General features: G+C 33.3%; 1 protein-coding gene across 3 annotated transcripts; it reads left to right on the forward strand.

The window, feature by feature from the left end:
• Positions 1–7,108: 7,108 nt before the first annotated feature.
• LOC8285354 (transportin MOS14) lies at positions 7,109–25,827 on the forward strand. Of its 3 annotated transcripts, none has more exons than XM_025156229.2 (24): positions 7,109–7,648; positions 9,036–9,134; positions 9,316–9,540; positions 9,656–9,775; positions 10,003–10,086; positions 10,171–10,230; positions 12,102–12,230; positions 12,338–12,399; positions 12,601–12,657; positions 14,484–14,607; positions 15,187–15,321; positions 16,839–16,919; positions 19,734–19,847; positions 20,002–20,081; positions 20,309–20,444; positions 20,539–20,688; positions 21,732–21,817; positions 22,176–22,363; positions 22,469–22,561; positions 23,081–23,268; positions 23,416–23,527; positions 23,912–24,069; positions 24,948–25,064; positions 25,258–25,827. In XM_025156229.2, exons 1-24 carry the CDS (start codon positions 7,421–7,423, stop codon positions 25,474–25,476), a joined length of 3,045 nt encoding a protein of 1,014 aa, XP_025011997.2. In that variant the 5' UTR covers positions 7,109–7,420; the 3' UTR covers positions 25,477–25,827. The 3 variants fall into 3 exon arrangements, with proteins under 3 accessions (XP_025011997.2, XP_025011998.2, XP_015570915.2); XM_025156230.2 differs by having other exon boundaries at positions 7,111–7,648; positions 12,114–12,230; positions 25,252–25,827; XM_015715429.3 differs by having other exon boundaries at positions 7,112–7,648; positions 25,252–25,827.
• The last annotated feature ends 126 nt before the right edge of the window (positions 25,828–25,953 follow it).

The raw sequence follows: 25,953 nt of genomic DNA on the forward strand, positions 1-25,953 counted from the left end.
TAATATTAGTCATGTCAATTTTTATAAAATTTATAAAAAAAGATAAAAAAATAAAATAATTTTAAAATTTAATTTTTCTTTAATTTTAATATTTTCAATAAATTTTGAATGATCTAAGAAGACTAGAGAACTCTGAGCTTCATTATCTATTTGACAAGACTGATTTTATAACAAACAGACCTTATTTGAAAATCGCAGCTAAAATTATTAACTGATTTAGTAAATTTGAATATGAATTGTTAATAATATAATTCTCAAAATACTAAAAAATCAATCATATAATTTTTTATATCAAAAATTAAATTATATAGTCAAAATTCGTACTTTTCTCTTTTTAAAAAAAAATAATTAATTCTCATTTATACTAATTATATATAGCATTAATGAATAACAAAAACAAATACAGTTATTTAAAACTAATAAATATTTATTACTCTATTAATTCTATGCTTTTTTTACTAGTTCACTTTGATCAAAAAATATTTAATAAACATAATTATAAGAAAAAATTTACTATAAATTATGTAAATTACCTTTTTATAGATATTACAAAATTTATTATATATTTCAATACAAAATAAAATAGTAAGAAATAAATTAATATTACATTAGATATATGAAAGTAACCAATAATTAAAATTTTTCCAATTTTAAAATAAATAGTTAGTATAGATTGAACAAAATAATTATTTACCGGTTTATTGTACAAATGGGGACTCATATAGATTTTTCTTTTTAGAAAAAATGAAGACATAGATAAACTTTTTAAAGGAAAAATTTGAATATAGATAGAGGATTATCATATATTCATTAATTTTAAATAATGAACTAAGGGACAATTATTCAATGAGAAAATATATTTTTAAGCCCTTAAACATTTTAATTATATTTTATTGAGTTCTTTAATTTTATTTTTATTTCATTTAGCTCTTGTATTTTTCTTTTTACTTGTATTAAAAACTTGATAGTCCTTAATCAAAATAAAAAATAGAAGTACAATAGTTCAATAGAATAAACAAAAGTCTCATAAAATATATATATAAAAAGTTTCAATAAAACTAAATATAAAAGTGCGATGATTCAATAAACACATTAAAATTTGAAAGACTCAATAAAATAAATTAGAAAAATTTAAAAATTTAATAATGAGTTTTGTGTATTAAAATATATAATTATATGCATGCGACACTTAATTTCTTTTCCGAGGAGATAATTATATTTAAAGATGTCTCTTGAATCTATTATGAGCACATTATTAGTGTGGAGGCAATTCATGAAAAACTTCACACAAAAAATTTGAATTTATTAGGGGCTTGCAGCTTCCAAGTATTTCTCGAGGTCTTGAAATTGTTGAAGGTGATATAAGCTTATTAGTAGAGCTAAGCTAAGAAGAGATTTATGTTGTTACCATTCATAATTAAAGTAGTGGACCGATTTGATTTGGTGATTTCCAAACTTTAATTACTTTCAGATTATATGTCATTCGAATTGGTAAGACTGACAAAAACAGTTAGGATTACGCTTTAGTATAGATAAAAAATTTATTTTTCTTTTGTTAAGCTTACGAGAATTAGAGATGAGTACAAATTTATGTTTTGTTTCAAATAAAAGAGGAAACAAAGTAATTTTTTAAAATGACCTTTTTTATTGAGAATGAGAAGAAAATGAAAAAAAAAATTAGATTTTTATATTTTTATCTATTTTGAGATAATTTTTTTATTTCAATTAATTTTTTTTCATATGTAGGTTTTGAAATAAAAGATTAGAATTTTATGCTAATTCAAGGAACATATCTGTCACGACCTGATCTATGGGCCCGTGACCGGCACTAAGAAATGAGTAGGCGTAAGGCCATCAAATCCCGCAGTAAGCCTGACACTCATTACCTTCATTAGATTTTATCTGATAATAGTGATGTCACAATATATCTTAACCATTAAATTATACATATTTAATTAGGTCTGTCCGAAGAATTAGGTAAGGCCTAAAACTATAATAATTTACAACTGACAAGTCTATTATTTCTATTACGGAGAATCTAAAATTTTACAAGTTAACATACCAAACCAAATTCATCACCTGATAATGGAGGAGTCGGGTTACTAGATAAGAGCCGCAGGAAGACTAACAATCACAGATCTGAAAAACAGTAAAATTGAGACTGTCAGTCTCGAGAGTGAGTTAAAATCATATATCCAAGGAAAAACAGTTACAAATACTTCAATAACACATTTATTTAATTTGAGATAAATACTAAGTTATACAAAAACAAACGTGTCATACCATGCTTAATTAAAATAATTTTCACACACTATGGGACGGAGTACCTCAGCATAATCTTAATCCCAACACTAAACAACTCGACTTTCTCATTCTAACAGAACTGGCGCCCAGAGAGCGAGGCTCGACCAGGGTCCTTAAATCCAGTTCAGACACTTAATTATCACTAACATTTTTAGCCTTTCGACTCTCTTACTCCAATAAGACTGGCGCCCAGAGAGCGAAGCTCGACCAGGGTCCTTAACTCCGGTATGGTCACTTAGGTTTCCAAGTAAGCCGGCGCTCAGAGAGCAATGCTCGATCAGGGACCTTTACTCCGGCAAACACACTCTACTAAGCCCAGAGAGCGATGCTCGACTAGGGCAAGTCCTGAACTTACCTTTTTAAATTTACCATTTTATCCTTTTTCTATCACTCTCAGATTTATACCGGTGCACTCATCAAAATAATGTATTCTACTGCCGTCCCATCCCGAGTCATCAGACAATAATAAATTCAGTGATGAAGAACATGATATATATGAATAGTAATCAAAATATGAATAGTAATTAAAGAGCATGATACATATGAATAGTAATTAAATGAATAACTTAAACTTGCAATCTATTAATCACAATAGCTATTTAAAATTTGTGCATGACACGTGCATAACAAATATATGACTTTAACTCACAGCTTTGACGACCTCTTTGCTCTACTCCGATGCCTCGGGTGGAGCGAGCCGAACTGACGGATTTATCTAATCACGAAAAATAATTTATCAATAATGCTGAAATAGTTGACAATTAACCTTAGGTCTAGATTCCTAGGACTGACTGTCTAAAAATCACAACTCGGGTAAATTCTACCAAAAATTCGGCAAAACCTCCCCTACAATACAGACATTTACCCCCTATAAAACGGGTTCAGGACCTACCAGAAAACACTTTAAATATTCAACAATTCATTTTAACGGGAGTCGATTCTCCAAAACATTACTATTTTCTCGACTCCGCCACACATCACAAAACACGACCTAAGGCAGACAGTCTGACAAACAAATATTTTAACACACAATATCTCTAATGCTCAACACAAATCAATAAACATAAAAATTACCAAAGAATTCTAAAATCAACGGGCCAGAGAAAATTACCGAAACGCTTGATCGCTCGGTGGACTCGCCTCCAGCCGCCGGAGTCTAATCGACGATCTAAACACACCAACAGACTCGAAATGACGCGCTGATGACAATCTCTGCTTCTGATTTTTCGATCCGACCTCCGATCATTCGGAGAGATTTACATACAATCTCGGCCGTCGATTTTCAAACGGGGTCCGATCGCCACGAAACCGGTGCCATTGCGAAGCTTGAGCTAAGGAGAGTCTGGATATGCTCTCCGATCATCCATCCCTCATCAAAGCTTGCTGGAAAAGCCAGAAAACGCGGCTGCCAAAACAAAGCCAAGATCGAGGGGAGTCGATCGCCATAAAAAACAGTGGCTACCGATGTTGCATCATCTCTCTCCCTTTTTTTCTCTTTTGCCACGCTAGCTGGCCGCCGCTTCTTCCGGCCACCGCCGCCACCACGCCCCCGGTGACGGACTTCGCCTCTCCCTCCTTCCTCTTCTTTTCCCCCCGACGCTGACTCCCTCTTCCTTTCTTTTCTTCTTTATTTTCCTTTCTTTCCTTATCAGTATTTAGTCCCTGAACTTTTCTTCTTTACCATTTAGTCCCTCAACTTTTTAATTACTAACAATTTTGTCCTGTAGAAATTTTAATTAACCCTCAAACTTTTCTTTAGCTTTTCAATTAAGCTCCTAACTATTTAATTTGGGCCAAATTAGAATTATTGAAAATACACAATTACATATTTACTCTTGCTTTTAAATGTAAAGTTAACAAAAAGTCCTTGCCGACATATTTAATTACAAAAATACCAAACATACAAATTTTCTTTAAAATCCCATATTAATAAAATTATACTTTTAATCCTTATTTCAAATTAATTTTCCAATTTAATCCTAACACACAATTAATTTAATTAATCAATTTGCTAAATACTTTTCAATTAAAATTTAATACCATTAGCTAATTAAAATACTTTTTTTCTCAAAAATTATTTTATAAAATATCCTTTACAAATTCTTCCACAACTCTCAAATATAGGATTTAATTTATATATATTCATTTGAGAGAAAAAATTTGACTAACCAAAAATATGGTTTATTTGTCAAAAAATTTACTTAATTAATTTCTTAAAAATCAAACTAATTGGATATAGAAAACTCCCTTATTTGTCTAGTATTAAAATTTTCATTTAAATCAAATCAAATAAAAATAAAGTAAAATTATTTTAAATAAAAACTCATTTATTAATTATTATTAACATTATCATTATTAAAGAAAAATCCCGGGTATTACAATATCTTACTGTATTATTGGATTGATCAATCATCGAACTTGATTGATTTGTGATTTTATTTTAAATTTAAATTTATTTCTATTTAATTATTTAAATTTAAAATCTTAATTAAGCACGACTACATGTAAAAATAATATCTTTTATATTTTATTTTAATAAATCATTTTCTATTTACACAAAAATCAAAAATATTAAATTGGTGTCGGTAAACAATTGACTCAGTCTATCGGTCGAACTTGAACCGGGTTCATCGGGTCATGATTTAACAAACCGATTCATGCTAAAAGTTTTTGCCTTTTATTCAAATGCAGGTTTAATCTAAAGAGTAAATTAGTTACGGGTTTGGTTCCCGGTTTCTTCGGTCCGGATTTAATAACCATGGTAAATTTATTACAGGGTCCAGACCAAATATAAATACAAATGTAGAAGAGAATGAGAGAGAGAGAGAGAGAGAGAGAGAAATCCTTAATGACAACTCCTCTTTGGTAGGTGCCCTATCATTGTTTTGATTCCAGCACGTTGGACACCCACCACGACGCATTCACCTGGGAAGACTGTTTTTAACAACTACATTCACCCACAATTTAAATGCCATCGTGGTATCTTCCCAAGAGGAAAAAAAATTAATTTAACAAGCATTTTATATGTTTAAAAATTAATAATTTTTAATTTTAAATATTAAATTATAATTTATTAAAAATCTAAAAATTAATTATTAAAATTTTAATAAATTGTCACACTGTTTTATAAGAATTTCATAGAAATAATCTGTAATAAGAAAAAACTGTGCATTGATCCTCGGAATATTAATGATACCTAAAAAGATATTTATGTATATCCTTTCAATCAAAATTTTTATAAAAAAATGGAATTTATGCGCTAATTGCGCATTTCTTCTTTTTAATATCTGTGAAATATTTTTTGATGATTTTAATTTTAATGTTTTAGTATTATAACTTATTTTGCTAGGACTAATATTTATCTCCGAGGTTATAATTTTTTTTTTCCTTTTCTTTTGAAATTTTTTCTATTTGATTTAAGATTATCTTTCGTCTAGCAGAAAGATCTTTCATTTTTTTTTCTGTCAGTGAAAAATTTGTCCAAACCATAGATCGCATTGAGGTGGACATTTTCTGACTCGCCCGATTATTCTTATTGATTAGCGAATCTTTTTCTTTTTTAGTTGCATTCAATTCATATACTTCTTTAACTCCAGATAATAGAATTCGGTTTCTTTTTTATTTTTCAAATTTGTTTATTTTGTTTATTATGTCTTTTCGAAAAAAAGAGTTTTGGATGACCAGTTGCTTTTTCTTTTGATAAATTTAGAAATAATTTTCTTCTTTCTTCTAAAGTTCTTCAATAAAAAAATGCAATATTAAAATTAATAAAATTTAAAATAAAGTTTTACAAATTGTAAAAAGAATAAATTAATAAAAAAATTAATGCATAAAATAAATATAATAAGAGATAAGAAGAGATGCGACCTCTTCCTACATATTTTATACCCTCTCCTACAAAGAAACTGGTAACACCAACTCCATTGGTAATTCCATCAATTATTCGTTTATCAAAAAAATGAATTAATTCAGCTAATTTTCTTATACCTCAAATAAAAGATATTTCATAAAAAGCATCTATATAACCTCGATTATAGGACCAGTTATATATGACGTTTATTATTTTGTCTCAAAGAATTCTCTTAGAATCTTTTTTAGCGAGCGAATTAAAGAAATTCAAATTTTGTAACGATGAATAAACAGGCTTATATAAAGAGGATGCTATAAATATTCCGAAAAAAGCTATACTGACTGAAAAAATTGCATTTGTTACAAATTCATACCAATCCACATAATTCTTTGAATTCATACTAATCTGCTAAGTTGATACACTAAATTATAATTTTTAAAAATTTAAAAATTTAATTATTAAATCTTAATAAATATAAATATTTAATATTCTTTTTATAATTATTTATTTTATAAATATATAGAAACAAACTGATTTTACTGAATTAGCCTAGTTCAATCTTATTCAACCATAAAATTCAATTATTATACCCGATTGGGTATCAATTTGTCAAGTGAATGGATGAAGAAGAGAGAGGTCCGGTCCGATTTTGAAGTTAATGCTTGCTGGAATGAAGAATTATTGTGTTGGAGCATTTTCTTTTGTTATTTTTTAATATTTATTAAAAAAATTCGGTTCCGAGTAGATAAAAAGTAAAACCTATTAATTTAAAATGTAAAAAGGCCAAAAAAGAGGAAGGAATCCATAGGTAAAAACAACAACTCCACCCGAGACCACTAAACGTTAATATAGGGAAAAGCTAACTTAAACCTAATAACCAAACAGCGCTGTAGATAGAAAAATCCTAAAAAGAACAATCGCATGATCCAATTCCAGCAAAACGCCACACTGCTACTCGCACTACACCCAATCAGCCATCCGTCTACTGCTTCTAAAATACAGCGTGTCTTAAATTTTCTCTTTTTTCTTTCTTTTTTTTCAAAAAGATTTAAACACAATTAGATAAAGAAAATAAATAAATAAATAAAAGAGAATCCATCAGCGTCAAGCCCAAGCTTTTCCTCTCTGTGTGCTGTGCTGTGCTGCTCTGCTACTCCAACATCAAATCACAGTCGTCCTTCTCTGGATGATTGATTAAATTGTTTTTGTTTAAACAAAAAAAGATTTCAAATTAAATTTTAAATTGAAAAAAAAGAAAGAAAAGAAATGGAGTTGCAAACGAAAGTAGCACAAGCAGTTCATGTACTGAATCACGACACTGAATCATGTAATCGCGTGGCTGCTAATCAATGGCTAGTTCAGTTCCAGCAAACTGATGCTGCTTGGCAAGTGGCTACTTCTATTCTCACTTCCGATCACTTACAGTTACATCATCAGCCTTTCTTTTCTGATTTTGAAGTTGAATTCTTTGCTGCTCAGATTCTCAGACGAAAGGTTTTTCTATTCCTTTCATTTGCTTTGCAATGTTAAATATATTATTCCTTTAATTAGTTTTGCTTTTTTTTTTTTTCTTGTTTCTTACTAATGAAAAAAGAAGGTTTTAGGGTTCATTGCAATTTGCACAATTTATTTATTGTAATTGCTTTCTGGTCCTTTATCAGTGTACTAGGAGGTGAATGTTGATTTCTATAGAATTGTTTTAAATTGGCTGCAGTCTGGTCGGTAATGGGATATCTAAAATCTTGGTCTGACACTATTTTAGAGCATGCTTACTATATGCTTTGGAATGGAATGAGAATAAAATGGATGTCTAAGTTCAAGGAATTTTGTTCCAAAATTATATTTGGGATAGCCAATAAGAGTTTGCAGTATTCGAAGAAATTGTATGTAAAAAAAGAAGGAAAGAATGTTATTTTCATTTCAAGAACAGGATTACATTTCCAATTCTGAAGTGTCTGAATGTGGCTAAACCTTTTAAAGGAATCAATCAATATGTTCTCCTTTTTAAATTAATATTTTATTCTTTTCGAATGGATAATCTCAGAGAATAGAGAAGGACGGAGCAATGCTACTGTTTATCCCAAATTACTGGTTGAACCTAGGTAAAAGGTTAGCACCAATTACGCCACTGCTTTCTAGTGTCATAAGTAATAAAGGAGAGAGAATTACCAGATTGTGGTGCAAGCAAAACTTAGATTCTATTAAGGAAACTTTAAATATTTTTCTAGCAATAGCAAGATGAATCAGCACCTTTCAATTTTTGATTGAAGCATGGAAAAGGAAGTACATAAGATGGCTGTGTACTTTCATGGTTATTTATAGTCCAATGCTGTTAAGCGATGAGATATGGATGCTTAAATTGGTTACAAATTAGCTTAATCTTAGATGGTTAAAATATAAATGGCTGTGCGTTTGCACTTTATCAAATATGTGTCAAGTTTAGATTATTAATAAATTAAAAATGAGTGGATGGTTATCAGCTAAATCTTGGCTAGGACTCCTCTGCTTTTGTATTTTCTACTCAAAATTGTATCACACGAGAGATTTGTTTCTACCTGTGTGCTGATGTGGAATGTATTTAGTTGGTAACCAATAGATGTTACATGGCCAACTCAACCAACACAAGTGAAGATGAATTCTTTGATCTTTTAGATGACTTGCCTGAACTTTGGTATTGGGCATGCACGGGAGGGAACTAGCAGCAAGACGATAAATGCTTTCCTTGGGTTTTTATTTGCATTTGGATGAATGGACATGACTATTTATTTGATAATTGAACCAGAGTTTCATTTTCGACTCTAGCCAAGCATTTTTTCCTGTTCATTTAATATGATCTACTTCATAATTTGAAAGTTTATTTACTTACTGTTTCACGCTGCAGATCCAGAGCGAAGGATATCATTTGCATATAGGAGCTAAGGATGCTTTATTAAATGCTCTTCTTGTGGCTGCCAAAAGATTTAGTTCTGGTCCTCTCCAGGTGCTTCAGTCGTTTCCTTTCCACATAGGGCACAACTGGTGCTTCACAACTTGGAACAAGTGCTGTATACAGCTATTTTAATAACTGGACTGGATGTTAGAATTTGATGATGTGTTTTTATCATTAGTGCTGCGCATATGAGTGTATGTTTTGATGGGTTCTTGTGCTATCTTAATGACAGCTATTGACACAAATCTGCCTTGCACTTTCTGCCCTTGTACTTCGTGCTGTTGAGCATGGAAAACCTATTGAACAGCTTTTCTACAGCCTTCAGACTCTGCAGAACCAGGAAGATGGTAATGTTGCTGTTTTAGAGATGCTCACTGTTCTTCCAGAAGAAGTTGTTGACACTCAAAATTCTGATAGTAGTATCAGTCAAGCCCATAGAAGCCAGTATGGCAAAGAGGTTTATGTTCCTTCTTTACGCATTCATGCGTCTTTCCCACTCTATCTTCCGTCCTTTCCTTTTAAGCTTTGAATTTCCCTGCTTATCTATTCTTTGCTAACATAATTAAATTCAGCTTCTCTCACATACTCCTACGGTGCTCGAGTTCCTGCTGGGACAATCTCAGAAAACATATGATGGTGGTATTCAATTGCATGAAAGGAATAGAAAAGTTCTTCGTTGCTTACTCAGTTGGGTAAGATCATGATTGAAGATTGTATTGGTCACATACTGTTATGATTGTGTCATAGATGCTTTTCTTAATTTCTTCAAATAGTTGTCAAAACTGTCCTTTATTTCTTGAGTTTGTGCTAAACTAATATTAATTTGTCTGAAAGCAGGGATTTCCTAAGAATTTGTCATTCTGCTAAAGTAGTTGCATCATGGTGGTATTAAGTCTGATTGTCTTGTTTTTTCATGCAGGTTCGAGCGGGGTGCTTTTCAGAAATTCCCCAAGGCTCACTACCAACACATCCACTTCTTAACTTTGTATTCAACTCTTTGCAGGTATACATAAATATCTGAAGAGCTAACTTAAGAGCGTTAAGATTAACATAATTAATGCAGAATTCTTTTCCCTGGTTGTTATAGGTTTCCTCTTCTTTTGATTTGGCAATTGAAGTGCTTGTTGAACTTGCAAGTCGATATGAGGTATGCACCTGCCTATTAGTAGGATTATCATTTGTACACTCATACTTTATAACTATCCGGCATTGTTCATGTACTGAATATTATGAATAGTTGCCACTTGAAGAGGACTTTAGATCTCAAATATTTAGGTTAGGTAGGACTATCTTTTCCAATGCGATATCAGTAAAATCGAAGAAGTGGATGATGGTATAGTGAAAGTCAATGCCCAAGAAATACTCGAGTCTGGTCGTCATGATACTTAGTATCCATTATCAATAGGGAAAATAAATCTAGGATGATCTTGTCTACATAATTAGAATAGGAGGGAAAGTAGTAGTGAGATCTCAAGGTACTTCAAACTATAGATTAAATATTATTCATCCATTGGGACATTAACGGGTACCAGTTAGTCTTCGTGGAGTCAGACATGCATTTTTCAACAAATTCACTTCTTTCCAATATTTTACAACTTCAAGCTTTTTGCTGGAATATGCCAGCTAAATAGATGTTTTTAGAGTAATTTTGTCTTAATTTTAGTCTTAATTTTAGTCTTTGTTCTAGAAAAGTCTTGATCCTTTTTAGGCTCCATTTGTTTCATGAAAACTTAGCTTGTTCATGGAAAACATTTTTGGAGAACATTTTCTAAGAATATCAATTATTCTATTATTTGGTGGCAGTACAGGAAACTTGTTCGAAAGACTTTTCTAGCATTTTACATTAGTAAAAAACAAATTTTTCTTTCTGTAAAGACAATTAAAAGTTTTCATTTATAAGATCCACATAGTTGTGTATTTATAGTTGAATGTAAGAGACTATTCATGAAAAAGAGTGAATGGCTATATCATGGGTGATGAGAGGCAGCTGCTGTGATTGATGATGACAAGTGATGATTGGCAGTGCTTGATATGCTAATTAGCATGCCCTATGTGGTTCTCTTATAAGTTCCTTATCTTTTATTGATATACTAATCAGGAAACTTCACTGACCTAGTTTTCCTTCTAAAGCAGTCAACATTTGTGTTGACTACTTTTGCGAAGCATTCCAAACCCCAAAAAATGCGTAAACTGTTCTTGAAAAATTTGTTTTGGAAAATAAGTCGAGTCGTATTTATTCTTTTTATGGGAGTCTAAAATCTTAGAGGATTAGGACTAAAAGTCCAATGTTTTGTAAAGGGCCCATACTTGTAATGCTTATTATCAGTTTTCAATTGCTACAATTCTAGCAATTAATCTTCAATGGATTGTGTAATACCAATGGGAACCTTGGATATGATGCCTAATTAAGTGTGAGCGTGAAACCTAAACCTTCTATTTTGCTGTTAACTTTAATTGCCCACCTGATTATGTGTTTATTCTAGCTCTCAGGCAAGCTCAAAATTTGACCTGAATAAACAGATCTGCACTCTGCTTTATGTGATCTATGAAAGCAGACCAGACTTGCTTAGGTTTAAGGTTGAGTTTATTTTAGATACTCAATGCAAACACACATCCTTTAATGCAGTTTTTGTCTGATATATGGTAATGTTCAATGTCAATGCTGAAGGCTTTATTGTATCTCTCTTAGGGTTGGGGAAGTATCAAAACCCTCATTTTGTAGCTATGCTTTGGACCATAAAAACAAGCCCCAGATATGTTGATTATTTACTTTAGTTTCTGAAGAATCATGATTTATTTAGCAGTTACGGCTCAATAAATTGTATATGCTCAATACTTTGACGTGTGTGTGCGCACATACATGCATACGCAAGGGGTTTTGCATATATGCATGTATGCTTGTTGTCATAAAGGAAAGGACAGATCTGGGCTCGTATGGTTAAGGTTTTGGTTATCTAGGAACTTTGCCACTGCTTCATTGATAATTTATATAATTTTAATATATGGATACTGTTTTAGGGGCTACCTCAGGTTTTGTTATGTCGAGTCCATTTCCTTAAAGAGGTACTCCTTCTTCCAGCTCTCAGTAATAGAGATGAGAAAGTAATCAATGGTCTTGCGTGCTTGATGTCAGAAATTGGGCAGGCTGTAAGTCTTTCTTTTATCTCTTTATCTTTTATCATAAATTGTATTTCCCAATTTCTGTACCCTACCCTTTTCCTTATTAGCTTTATGGCATCATTGCTGTACATTAGGCACCGTCTCTGATTGTGGAGGCAAGTGTTGAGGCACTTGCTCTGACGGATGCGCTATTGAGGTAATTTTCATTCTTATAATTTTTAAAATTCTCATTTAAGCTTCTGGGATTGGAAGCATGCATGGCTTGCTTTGGACTTTGCCCCACAAATATTGTTGGTTGCATCTCCGGGATTACAATTTTTCTTAGATTATATCAGTATGTTGCCTCTGCATTCAGTCTATTATTTGTTATGGCTAATTAGTTCCCCCAAATTTTCAGCTGTGTGGCATTTCCAAGTGAAGATTGGGAAATTGCAGACTCAACATTGCAATTTTGGTATTGCTTTCTTTTTCATTTCTCTTTTAAGTTTTGTCAATATGACATGCAAACAATATGGATCCATACACATATTACTTGTATTACATTTGTTCTCGACGTGGGTTGCTGCTTTTTCAGTCAATTAATAAAAATTTGTGAAAATGAGGTTATCAGGTTGCATCATAAATTCATAACTGCAGAATCAGTTGAGTTGTTTTTCTCAGACAGCAAGTGATCTTCATACTTTGTTTTTGGGGTGGCATGCGTGTTTGTGTGTTGGGGGGCCTGTTTCGCGATGTGGTTGTTCATGAATCAAAAGACCAGTTTTATTTAACTTGATCCAATTTTAATTGTGCCCATCACTGACTGATAATTTAGTTATTCTTCAATTGTACATGCATTAAATTATTAATCAATCTGCGATTCTGATCTGATTTGTAATGAATTGCAATAGGCTTGCACCCTTGGGTGCAAATTATTCATAAGGAATTTAAACATTCTGATCATAGATTGGCCAAGGGTATGGATAATTCTTGTAATGGCTTAAAGCTTGTTTATATCAAACATTAATTATGGACCTCGCTTTATAATTGTTAGAAGTTGTATTTATCCCAAATCGCCTAGTTACTAGGCTGTTATGGTGTATATATATGGATTGGACACCCTCTTTCTTTGAGCTAGCTTTTGGGAATGAGTTCTACCCAAGCCCATTTGTCAATAATAATCAAAATTATGAATTAGATGAGCACACGAAGGTGTTTTTTCCTCTTTGCTACATCATTAGGTCGTAGGTTTTATTAGATTTCTAGTGCTCCCAAGATAACATGGGAGGAGTCCTAATGGGCTTGTACCAATTAGATTAAGTTTGGACCTAACTATTAGCATGATTTAAGTGAAGTTAATGTGTTTGCCTTTCAAATTATAAATCTTCTTGTAACTACACGATGTGGGACAACCACATATTCTAAAGATTGATCCTAAAGATTGGCCATGTCAAATGAAAGTCCACAAGTTAGTGCAATAATTAAAATATGAGAAGGAAAATGAAGAATAATGTTAATGATATCTCACACATGAGGAAGTATAGCACCTGTTTAGTGCAAATGTAGTAATAGATAGCTTATTTTCGATAATTTTAAATGTTGTTGAGACCATCTTGATTAGAAGAAAAATCAACAGAAGTAGAAACTTTGACATAAATCTATACTGTGTTTATGTGAATAAGTAGAGAAGATATGGACACTGTGTTACCTAAGTATACTGGCCGATGATGGTCTTTAAAAATTCTATCAGTATCTCATTGTTATGTTTTGGTGATTATTGATGTGATTTAGACTTCAGAGTTTTCAATATGCGTATTAACAATAGCGCATCTGGCTCTTGATGAAAGCATGATTATATGAGCTTCTTTAATTTCTATCTCTTCCAGAAGTAGAGAAGATATGGATACTGTGTTATCTAAGTATACTGGCCAATAATGGTCTTTAAAAAGTCTACCATTATCTCATTGTTATGTTTTGGTTATTACTGATGTGATTTAGACTTCAGAGTTTTCTAAATGCGTATTAACAATAGTGCATCTGGCTCTTGATGAAAGCATGATAATAATAGCTTCTTTAATTTCTATCTCTTCTAGAAGTAGAGAAGATATGGATATTGTGTTACCTAAGTATACTGGCCAATGATGGTCTTTAAAAGTTCTATCATTATCTCATTTTTATGTTTTGATTATTACTAATGTGATTTAGACTTGCAGAGTTTTCTATATGTGTATTAGCAATAGTGCATCTGGCTCTTGATGAAAGCCTGATAATAGTAGCTTCTTTAATTTTTATCTCTTCCAGGTCTACACTTGCAAGCTATATACTTGGCCTTGATGCGGAGAGTGTGAAGAATGGGAAACATGTGCAAGATGTGTTTTTTTCTGTATTTTCAGCATTACTTGATGCTCTTTTAATGCGTGTTCAGGTTTTGTCCATCTATCCCTCTTTTCTGTTTCTTTTTATCTTTTCTCTTGGGATCTGGATGGAGAGTTCATGTCACCTATGTGATGGCTTTATGTGTGTGTGTATGTAGAGTCTTTTTGGGGTTGGGACTTGGAAGGTATAGGATGTTGTATCTCTTGGTTCAATTGAGATTCAAGACATCTTTGGGGTGTTGAGTTTGATTAGTGGAATCATGGTTGTTAGTTCTGAACATGTAAAACTTAGGATAAGATGTCTACTTTAGTGCGACAGTAGGTATGTGAATGTGGAGAGGGAGAGAGAAGCTATGTCAAGTTTCACAGTTCAATTATTCTACTTTAAAGCAAGCTTTTTGCTTAATCCATTTTTTGTTCAGATAGATGGCATTAATTTCAGTCAGGGTTATTGAGGCATATAGAGAGGTCCTGAAGATGATTCACTTTTGATCTTGATGATATAACAATAAGCACAAGCATGTATAGGTTAAGTGAAGGCCACTATGTTGAACTAGTTGAATTTGACTAAGGTGAAAGTATGATATTCGTGTCCACAATTAACTATATTGAAGCTTTTTCTTTGGCAGGTTGACGAATCTATATTTAATGATGCAAATGGAATGCTTGACCTGCCAGATGGCCTTGTACAGTTCAGGACGAATCTTGCGGAGCTATTGGTGGATATTTGTCAGCTATTAAGACCTGTCACATTTGTGCAAAAGGTGCTTGTTCTAGAGAGCATGCCTACACAATCACATAGAAGTTGAATCTATAAATTGTACACACGTAGTCATGAATTAGTACTCCTTTGCTATGGACAACATATAATTGTTGCATTTTTGTGGTCATGGATAATTTTGTGTTACAAGACTGGCTGGTAACAGCTGGTTGAATGTTTTTTGCTATGTCTTTACTTAGAAGGTTCATTATTCTTAGAACATAAAAACAATACATTTTCTTTTCACCGACTGATATTTGTAACTTGTACTCATCAGATAATGATCTGGTGTGAAACATGCCTAGTCCGTTATTTTACTTTTGGAGACTTGAAATTTTTGTTTGCACCATTTTGCTTTTGTGAATTTTGTTATCTGCCTAAATTCTTAGTTTTCTGTGACTTCATAAATAAACATGGCATCCATATGGTGCCTTTGTTTATGTAGTTTGTCATTTACTCATGAAGGGGAGGGGAAGATGAGGATATAATTGGATAGGCATCAGATGTAAATGGAAACTTTAATAGTTAAACACAATTTTTTTGGATCTGGTATATTTTAATACAAGAAAGAAAGAAGATGAATTATGCCAATCCTTTTTCTATATTGTGCATCTCTTTTCCTCTTTATTGAATTTTATTGCTTTCAGTTTCTTTTCTTATTTCTCTTTTTGCACATAACTTGGGCCATGGCAATTAGATCAAGAGAGAAAGAGATTGTCTCTCACTCTCTCCTTAATTTTATTCTGTTGGATAATTATTATGTTCTTGGGATAATGTCTCTCCCCCCTTTTATTTTGTCTTATGCCTTACCAAGTTCCAATTTAATTTTGCTTGTAAAATGAGAAAAGTAGTGTGGTGGATTGATCACTACAACATAATGTATATGTTAATGCTGGCCATGATACAACCCTCATCTTAACCCAGCATTTTGTTTTGATAAATGACATTTTCTAAAGCATGGCATTCTTTTTTCTCATAAATTTTCTTGATACTTGGATATTTAGGATTTAATTATTAGGTACATATGTCGCTTCTTTTGGTCTTTCCAGTTTCAAATTTCAGTTTTATCTGTACAATAGATAAATGAAAAAGAAATTTACTGAAATCTAGTATTATCACCTGGAACCGACTGATCTCAAGGTGCCATTTTATGTTTTTAAACTGGTATTTTCACTACAGACTTTGCGCTGTAATATTTGGTTTACAAGGATAACGAGAGGGTAGTTTCTTGGACCTTGATGAAGTGCTCAACTCTTTTCCTGTGTGGGTATGCAAGCAGTCCAGAAAGCTAATCTTTATTGGTCATTTAACAGGATAACTGTTTTATCATTCATCTATTCCTACTGAACCCAAAGTAGTTGTCATGAAATTCAGAATATCAATTTATTGAATCTAAAACCCGAGAGTGCATCTTTCCTACTTTTTTCCTGCCCATCCTTTTTGATATTCACAATTTTTAGTATATAGTTTCTCTATTATAATAGATTATGATCTTATTTTATTCTTCTAATTCTGGTGCAGCTTTTGTTCGGTGGCTGGGCATCTGGAAGTGTACCAGTACCCTGGAAGGAGGTGGAAGCCAAACTGTTTGTTCTTAATGTGGTGAGCAAATTTACTGGTTTTAATATCGTCTTGCTCTGCTATTGTTTTGCTTTGATTCATATTGGTCCCAGTGTTCCATAAGTTTGTATGAGTGGGTTCATATAGCCTACCTTTGATAATTTCGATTTGGGTTTTTATTCTTTTCCATAAATTAGGTTATTAATTCCAGTGGACTACTTTACTTTTATCCTATCATGTGCATGCTCTGTTTTCTATATTAAAATTTACATTGAAACATTAAAGAAATTTTCGTTATATAGTGATGTCCAAGGAACTTTAAGTCTAGTAAAAATCTTCAATGAAACTTTAGGTAAACCTTCCAAACATTCTTAAGACACAAGCTTCACATATTTTGACTTTCAACTTAGGTGAAAGGAATCCTAATACTAAACTACCAACTATATAAATCTCTTCCTGCTTTTTGCTCCCTTTGAGGTCATGTCAATAATCAGCACGATAGAGCTGGGAGTATATAGATTTTCATTAAAGTCCATGTTTCCTGGAGGATTGTAAGGAAGAATGTCTTTTAAGTACCAATATAATTATCTAACAACCCGTCTTGGTCCAGTTTCATCTCCAACTATACTCTAGCAAATTATATCTATGAGGCCAGGGTTTTCTCGAGTTTTCAGGCTTTTGTTAATTTGGGCAGGGGGATAAGCTAGGCATTGTCTCCTATTTTGTGTATCACGAGTTATGTGAGAATCACTTCTCTACTCTCTTCTGTTTTTTCTTCTTCTTTTTTTATATTATTTTCTTTCATCATTCTATTTCAAGGGGTAGTTGGAATATGCTTTTTGCCCTTTTTTTGGGTGAATATTGAGTTTACACATTAATCTTTAAGAATTTGATACTGATTGTTTGTGGGGTTTCGGAATGAACAAACAGAATATGTTCCATGTTTTAATGGTTTGTCATATCTGGATAAAGATCAATGTAAAGATCTTGAAGGGTCCATATGTTCTTATGCAGTTACTTTATTGTCTGCTTAACAGTGTTAAGTATTTGCAGATGGAGATTTTCCAGCTAGTGTACAGCATACTTGTGAATCCCTTTGGTTTTGATAGATAATGGAATTTCTGTTTTTGTTTCTTCCATTTATGTTTTCTAGGATGACATCTTATTTTTCTCATACCCAATTCTATGCTCAGTTAATAAAATGCCCTTGTCCAAAAATAAAAAAGGAAAAAGAAGAAAAAGAGAAGAGCTAATCATGCAGCAACCCCACAATCAGTCAAAAAGGAACCTTTCCTAAAGGAAGACTATTGATGCCTTTGTCGACTCTCCTATTGCAAACTTGTTTCACATTTCAAATTAGCAATCCAATTTTCTAAGTGTATGCTGTCTAAAATAGTTCCCTTTTAGAAGCCAAATAAAAAGTGAAATGTAAGTAGTAACTTAAGATATGGAGTTAACTGATCCGCAAAATCTATCTCCATGGTTCTGCTTCTGAAGGAGAAATACTGCAGCCCACTAATAATTAGAATGACCTTTCTTACTTGCGCACTGGTGGGAAAAGAAAAGAATACCAAGTCCTGAAAGAAATCAGAAATATTAGATTAAAAATCTGGACAGTAAGGAAAGCTAGGGTTGAAAAAAGTTTCAAAACTATTTTGATGTTCAAAGATTGGGAATTATCTGGAAACTTAGGGTTTTTAGTGATTTCTCTATAGATATACATTAGGTTCCGCTTCTTCTTCTTCTTCTTCTTCTCCTGCTCCTCCTCTTTCCCTTTCTCCTCCTTATTCTTCCTCCTCTTCCTCTTTTAAATTTTTATTATTATTTTTACTTCCTAAAATTGCTTTATATAAATTGTGTTTTGCTAGAAATGAAATGTAATAATAAAAGATATATCTAAATGCATAATTGAATTTCATTTTTGCATGATATGAGAAAATTGCAATTATTACAACATTCTTTATCTTTCCATACCATATAACTTCTTGACTTTTCAAATACTGTTTCATATTGTCTGATCAAATTTGTTTGCATCTAAAACAGCAATATTCCCAATCAAATATAAAAGAATGATAAGCTAACCAAATGGAGCCATATGATTTCAATGAACTGATCAAGTGTTGTAGACTGTGCTGAGGTACTGCAGCAGCAGCAGAAGCAAAAAGAGTTTAGAGACAGAAATAAGAAGTTAAATGAGAATTTGACTGGTACAGGGCGTTTGAACCTCGATAACAACAGCCCCATTTAGCCAACAGTCTATACTAGTCACTAGACATGAAAATTCACAAGAAGAAACTCAAATTTTCATGATTAAAGATTAATTAAAACAAGTTCCAAACTATTTTGTTGACCTGTGTTTACCTTTATTTATATTTGCGTGATCGTTTCATAAAGAAGCATGTGTTCATTTGTAGTTTGTTTTCCGTATCAGCTAATATAGTTATATTGGAAATGTTCAACATGATCCTCTGCAACTAGCTCTTCGCAAGTTTTGGTAAATCCCTTGTGCAAAAATATATGCCCTATGTGATTATTGTTGACTTGTACTCTATTTCTCAAAATTCCAAGCCAATTTTGAAAAGGACTCCCACATCAAATAGGAATGGGAATCCCATATTGAGTGGGAATGGGAAACCTAATAAATAAATAGCTCTATTCGAGTAGAGACTTGTAGCATACTTTTTATTCTCTATTAATGTGATTAACTTTCAATTGAGTTTTGTTAAACCACTTATAAGAGCTCTGATAGTAATTCAATTATATTTTTCTATGAGCTAATCAATTGGAAGCTGGTCACTGCATCTTGCCAATTTACAGCTATTCTTATTGTAATAGTGTGTGAGTTCTACATTCCAGGTTTCTGAAGTAGTTCTCCAGGAGGGCCGGACCTTTGACTTTTCAATGATCATGCAGTTGGCGACTTTGTTGTCTAGTAGCCCTTCTGAAAAGCACAAGGAGTTAATGTGCATTGTATGTCACATATGTCCCTTATGAACTTTTATGCTTCTCAAATTGAAAAGAAACTTAGTTTTCCATTACTAACTTTAGTTAGAGAAAATTTGTACTCTAGGAGATCCATTTTTCTGGTTTATTCTTATTTCTAAGATACTTATTTTGATTTTAGGTATACAAATCACTTGCAGATGTTGTTGGCTCCTATTCGAAGTGGATATCTACTTGTCAAACTAATGCTAGGCCCTTATTGTAAGGACAGTCCTTCGCTTTTGGTCTATGATGTATGTTTATATTACCACAAGTGTGACTTCCTGTTTATTTTCTCCCTATCCATAATTTTCAGCACCACCTGCTTAGTGTGCCCCCTGGTGGCATTCTTACATCATTTTTATTCTTGTTTACCTTCTCAAAAAGACGTCCTCCTGTGTATCATAAAGCACATGCATGTTTTTCTTGTGCTGACTTGCTACTTTCAGATTATTTCTTGCTGCAGGGATTTCAGAGCCTCAGTCCTCAAATGCTTGTGCAACTGCCCTGCGTAAATTTTGTGAAGATGCTTCTGTTGTAATTTATGAACCCTCAAATCTGGAAATTCTAATGTGGATTGGGGAGGTAATGGATTTTCCTTTTGATATTTCATTTTCCTATTTTCTCTTTATACTTTTTGGAGGAAAATAGTGAATGCTCCACGTCTTTGATTTCTCAGGCTCTAGAAAAACGACCATTACCTTTAGAAGATGAGGAAGAAGTAGTTAGTGCGATTAGCATGATTCTTGGCTCTGTTCCAAACCAAGAGCTAAGGAATAACTTGTTGGCTAGATTGCTATCTCCTAGCTATGATGCTATTGGAAAACTTGTAAGGAAAAACTTTTTGTATTGTTCTTTTGTTATTTCATGCGGTTGTACTCGTCTTCAGGTTGAGTTCTTGGCTTTACCAACTGCAGTACCTCGCAAAAATTTTGCCTGTTTGTTTGTTCCCATGTTCTTATTTTTTGTAAAACAAAGCATTTCAAAGAGGCAAGGAAAGCATTTCCCTGTTTCTTTATACAATTATAGGCTCTTGAAACAGGTGGAAGTGAATATGAAATACCTCCTTTTCCTCTTGGTTATGTAGCATGACTTTCGTAAAGTCATGCAAGTAAATTCTTAGATTTTTGTCTCTTTATTCAATCATAAGGTGCATCTATATTAGACCTAATATTTGGCTTTTTTTGTCAAGCAGTCAAATTGTTGTTAAAAATGGAAAGGAATGTAAGTAGCTTGACAAGATATATTATGGATGATACATAAGTGTGCCGTCTCTAGATGTGAATTTTTGCCTGGTTTCAATTATCTAGCATAAACTTACATATGTCCTTAAGTCTAATACATGGCCCTAAACCAAGCTGAATAATGGCAATTCGTGTGGTTAAGTTGAAGTGGGCTGAGCTTAGTTCACTTTTCCTGGTGTGTGAATTATTGGTACCTTCTAATTGCACCTATACTAGGAAAGAAGAATAAAAAGATCTTGTTACCACTTACCTTTGTCAACTTGATGGAGAAAATTTGATCACCTGTTGCGTTGTGTAGTTGCCGCTGGAATCTAGTTGATATTGTACCTGCTTGTTATTGAATGGCTGATGCCTGAGTGTTGGTAGAGGTGTTAGCAAACTGGAGAAGGATGGTAAATTGTGTAGGAAGCATGTTGTATTAGAGTAAATGTCCACTTGAATTTAGTTTGTGGAAAGTTTCTCATTGTTACCGGGTATAATAATTGTGGAGTTTCTCCCACCCTCTTTTCCTTTTTTATGGAGATCTTTTTGTTGCTGATTTCCATTATTGAAACTCAATATTTGTGTGTAATTCGAATATCACCGATGATCTTTTCATGCCACATTTAACAGCTCATAGTTCTTTCAGATTGAACAAGATAGCAATCGTTCTGTTCGACAAAACCCAGCTACCTATACGCAAATTCTAAACTCGGCAGCAAGAGGGTTGTACAGGTATCTGATCAATACTAACTTATGCATCATGCTAATATACCACCTGCCTCAGCATGTTCTTTTTCAGGGATGACAGAACTTGCGGCATCTGATTGTATTCTTTGTGGGAAAACATTAGAAACCGAATGTTGTTTCTTATTAAAATTTGAGTAGAAATAATTGGACTCTTTTGGTATCACATTCTCCATAAAATGATAAGTACAAGGCCTCAGGAAATAAGATGCACTAAAAGCACAATATATCATTTTAAGGGATCATTTTTCTTTTTTGGAAGGGATATGAATACTTCCCATTAATGTGTGTTCCAATTTTGGTAACTTTTTTTTTTCTCTAATTCCTTATCTCTTACCGTTTACAGGATAGGGACTGTATTTGGTCATCTTGCTACACCTCTTCCTAGTCTGCCTGGTGCAGATGATCCTATATTTGGACTACTGAGGGCTTTTTGGCCCATGCTAGAAAAATTATTTAGGTCTGAACACATGGAGAGTAGCAATTTATCTACTGCAGCTTGCCGAGCTCTTTCCCTTGCAATTCAGTCCTCTGGTAAATGGAGGGTGTACTTTCTGTGATTTCCTTGAGTCTTAAAATAGTACGCTGTCCACATATTTCCTATTGCTGTTTTATGATAACTGATCTCTGTTATTGCAGGGCAGCACTTTGTCACGCTATTACCCAGTGTACTAGATTGTTTGTCTACTAATTATCTGTCATTTCAAAATCATGACTGTTATATCAAAACAGGTAAGGTGTTTGGATTTGGTGGTACAGTTTTTCAGTTTTATGCATGCACATGCACATACACATGCATATACTATGTATAATTGACTTCAAGATCTTCTCATGTTTGGATGAAAATTATCTATCAACCATCAAGCTTGCACTTGACCATTGAATTCAAGTCAATGATTGAGATGTCATTATGCAATAAAAACTATACTGCCTAAAATTCTGAAGTTGAATAGTTACCACTGATTTTGAATGGAATGATGGAGATTGTCGAGACATGATAAGTCATGTTTCTATAAACATAAGAGGAGCCAAATTGGCAGGTCCATATAATTAAGGTCATGCTGGAACTAGTTGATAATCAACTGATTTATAAAGGCCTACAAGTTATGAGATATGATCTCTGTTATTCATCATGCATGTTTTTCTTATAATTTTGCTTACCATATTTATGAAAATAAAGTTTAACATATATTTATTTGCTTTGGTCCTTATTTCTTTATTTTGTGGGACTGGGGGATGCGGCATCATCAGCTTCTGTTGTCGTTGAAGAATTCAGTAATAGAGAGGAGTACGGACCCTTGTTTGTGACAACTTTTGAAAGATTTACACAAGCAGCATCGATTATGGGTCTTAATTCTTCATATGTATGTGACCAAGAGCCTGATTTAGTGGAGGCCTATACGAATTTTGCATCTACATTCATTCGTAGCGCTCATAAGGTTTAATGCTTCCATTCCTCACTATCAATAGTTGTCTTTCTTCTCTTGCTTTTTAATAGAACTTCAGTAGATGGAATGAATAAATGAGTTTTATTGGTTCTCAAGGCAACTGATTTGACTGACTTGTTGAGGTATCTGATATCTCAGGAAGTGCTAGCTGCATCTGCTTCCCTTCTTGAAGTTTCCTTCCAAAAGGCAGCTATATGCTGTACAGCTATGCATCGTGGAGCAGCACTGGCAGCAATGTCGTATTTGTCATGTAAGCGAGCAGTTCCTGTAAAAGAAGCTGTCTTGTAACTTCACATTATTTAGGGATAAGAATTGGTCAAGATAAGCTGATTTTGGCACTAAAATGAATAAAGTTTTTTTGACTTGTATTGTATTTGCACTGCAGTGAGGCTAAATTTAAAAACTATGAAAGAAAGCAAACCCGTGATACATTATTTGTGAGAGATGAAAATTGAACTGAGACATACTCTGTATGGTGGAGAATACATTTTATTCTGTGATGCAATATATGGTGTTTTGCAATAAATATTCTTAGACAGCATAATTCTTGCAGTTTTAAGTTGTTTTCATTTATAAGCAGGCGAGACATGAATTCCATTTGTACTTGACTCTTTTATTGTTTTTACCCTTCTAGGTTTTTTGGAGCTGAGCCTGGTCTCTTTGTTGGAATCTATGAATTCCATTTCTGAAGGATCATATGGGGCCATAACAATTCAGGTTATATCTCATAGTGGCGAGGGACTAGTATCAAGTGTGGTGTATGCTTTGCTTGGTGTTTCTGCAATGTCACGGGTATGCTTTACTACAATTGATTGTGTCACAATGCTCTTATATTCTATGTTGTTCTTGATTAAGACGTCATATGATGTTATCTTGACGATCAGTTCAACATTAACCATCCTTCACCTGTAGGATATGCTTACTTGTTGAGAGCAAGAAAAGGCAAACTCAGAGTCTGTCTCTTTGATATTTGCATCGTCATATTGTATTGTAGAGACTGCAGTTCAAATAGCAGTACAATTAAATTTGAATCTTGAAAACATGGTGGGACAGGACCAGAGTTACACTCTTGTAGTCTTGTAGCTTGTTTATTTCCCTTTCCAGAAATATATCTAATTTTACATATCATGTTTCAGTAATGAAGTCTGTAAAGTTTTGTTATAGAATATCTTTTATCAGCCCCAGCATGAACACTTGTTAACATCTTATCCTCTGGGTCAGTATATATTTTGCTTTGGTTTGATATTGGCAAACTTTTCTAATTCACTACTTCATTGCCACAATCAAATGTATAAGGGTATTTAGTTGCACCAATAAATGAAGTCAGTTATTGTGACCCTTGCAAATACCATCATAATCACCAAAAGAGAAAAAACGGGCCACGATTTCTCATTGGCATGCTCAAGTGTATTGTTGTGAAATTTCAAGTTGATCTCGAGTTGGCCGTTTCTCTGTCTTTTGCTAAGAGAAATAAAGCATATACAGTAAATAATGGAAATTTTTATGGCCTGATAAACCATGGAATCATCTAACCTAATATTGAGATGTAGTGATTCACTGTTTCTCTAAGGTATATCTGAGGAGCCCATTTATGATTGGCTCTCATGTTTACAGATTGCTTCTTAAAGAGTGCCAGCTAATAATTTTTGTTTGTCCCCTCTTCCTGATAGGTTCACAGGTGTGCAACAATCTTGCAACAATTGGCTGCCATTTGCAGTTTCAGTGAGAGGACAACTTGGAAGGCTATTCTCTGCTGGGAATCTTTGCGTGGCTGGCTGCATGCTGCGGTCTATCTCTCTCTCTATCTCACTCACTCACTCTTTGTTGGGATCAATGTGATCTGAACGCCTTAAAATTCATCAGTGTCTAGTCTCCCTCAAATCTCAATAAGATTGTGTCATACATGCTTGTCAATATGAATTTTTGTTATTATTCTTCAGTCTTCATGTAATCTAACTATAGAACTTACGCCAGGTGCAGGCTCTTCCAGTTGAGTATCTGAAGCAGGGGGAAGCTGAAACTCTTGTACCACTTTGGTTTGATGCCCTTGTTGGTGCTGCCTCAGATTACCTCGATAGTAAGAGTTGCAATGGAGGAAAAAGCAATTATGGGCATATGCAAGGGAAAGGGGGAAGAGTTTTGAAGCGTTTAATTCGCGAATTTGCTGATAGTCATCGCAACGTTCCATCGCAAATATAACAAAACTTACCATCAAAAATAGCAAATTCAGTCTATAGATTCAAGAGCTGCTGCTGTTGGTGCTGCCGCAGTTGTAAATGGTTGGCTTGCCTTCAAGCTTAGAAAATCCTGGGGTCAATCTTTTGAGGCGATGTCCCCACATTGTAATTACCTCTTAGCAGTCCCTATTTATTTTAATTTTTCTTGTACAGGTATCTCCCAATCCCAATTTTGTTAAACCTCCCAAAACAAGTGGGAGAGACACATTAATAACCTCATTGATACTTGAGAGTATTGATCTGCAACAACAGCGGCTAGAGATGATGATATATATAAGAGTATACATGGAAATAAATCCAATATCATTTATCATTTCAGCCATCTATGATCCCTAATCCTATGTTGGCAACTAGTCTTTGTGTGTGGTAAAGATATTAGAATTACTTTTAATCTTCTCTAATAACTTGAATTTTCTGAGAAAGCTAAAGAACAGCGGAT

Source organism: Ricinus communis, chromosome 8 (assembly GCF_019578655.1).
Source record: "Ricinus communis isolate WT05 ecotype wild-type chromosome 8, ASM1957865v1, whole genome shotgun sequence".
In the NCBI taxonomy this organism is placed as follows: Eukaryota; Viridiplantae; Streptophyta; class Magnoliopsida; order Malpighiales; family Euphorbiaceae; genus Ricinus; species Ricinus communis.

Bases quoted from the DNA above. Each gene is read 5' to 3' on its own strand.
- LOC8285354 (XM_015715429.3), top strand. From the start codon at position 7,421: ATGGAGTTGCAAACGAAAGTAGCACAAGCAGTTCATGTACTGAATCAC. The intron at 9,776-10,002 runs GTAAGATCATGA...TTTTTCATGCAG, and splicing joins TTCGTTGCTTACTCAGTTGG to GTTCGAGCGGGGTGCTTTTC. The intron at 22,562-23,080 runs GTAAGGTGTTTG...CGGCATCATCAG, and splicing joins TGACTGTTATATCAAAACAG to CTTCTGTTGTCGTTGAAGAA.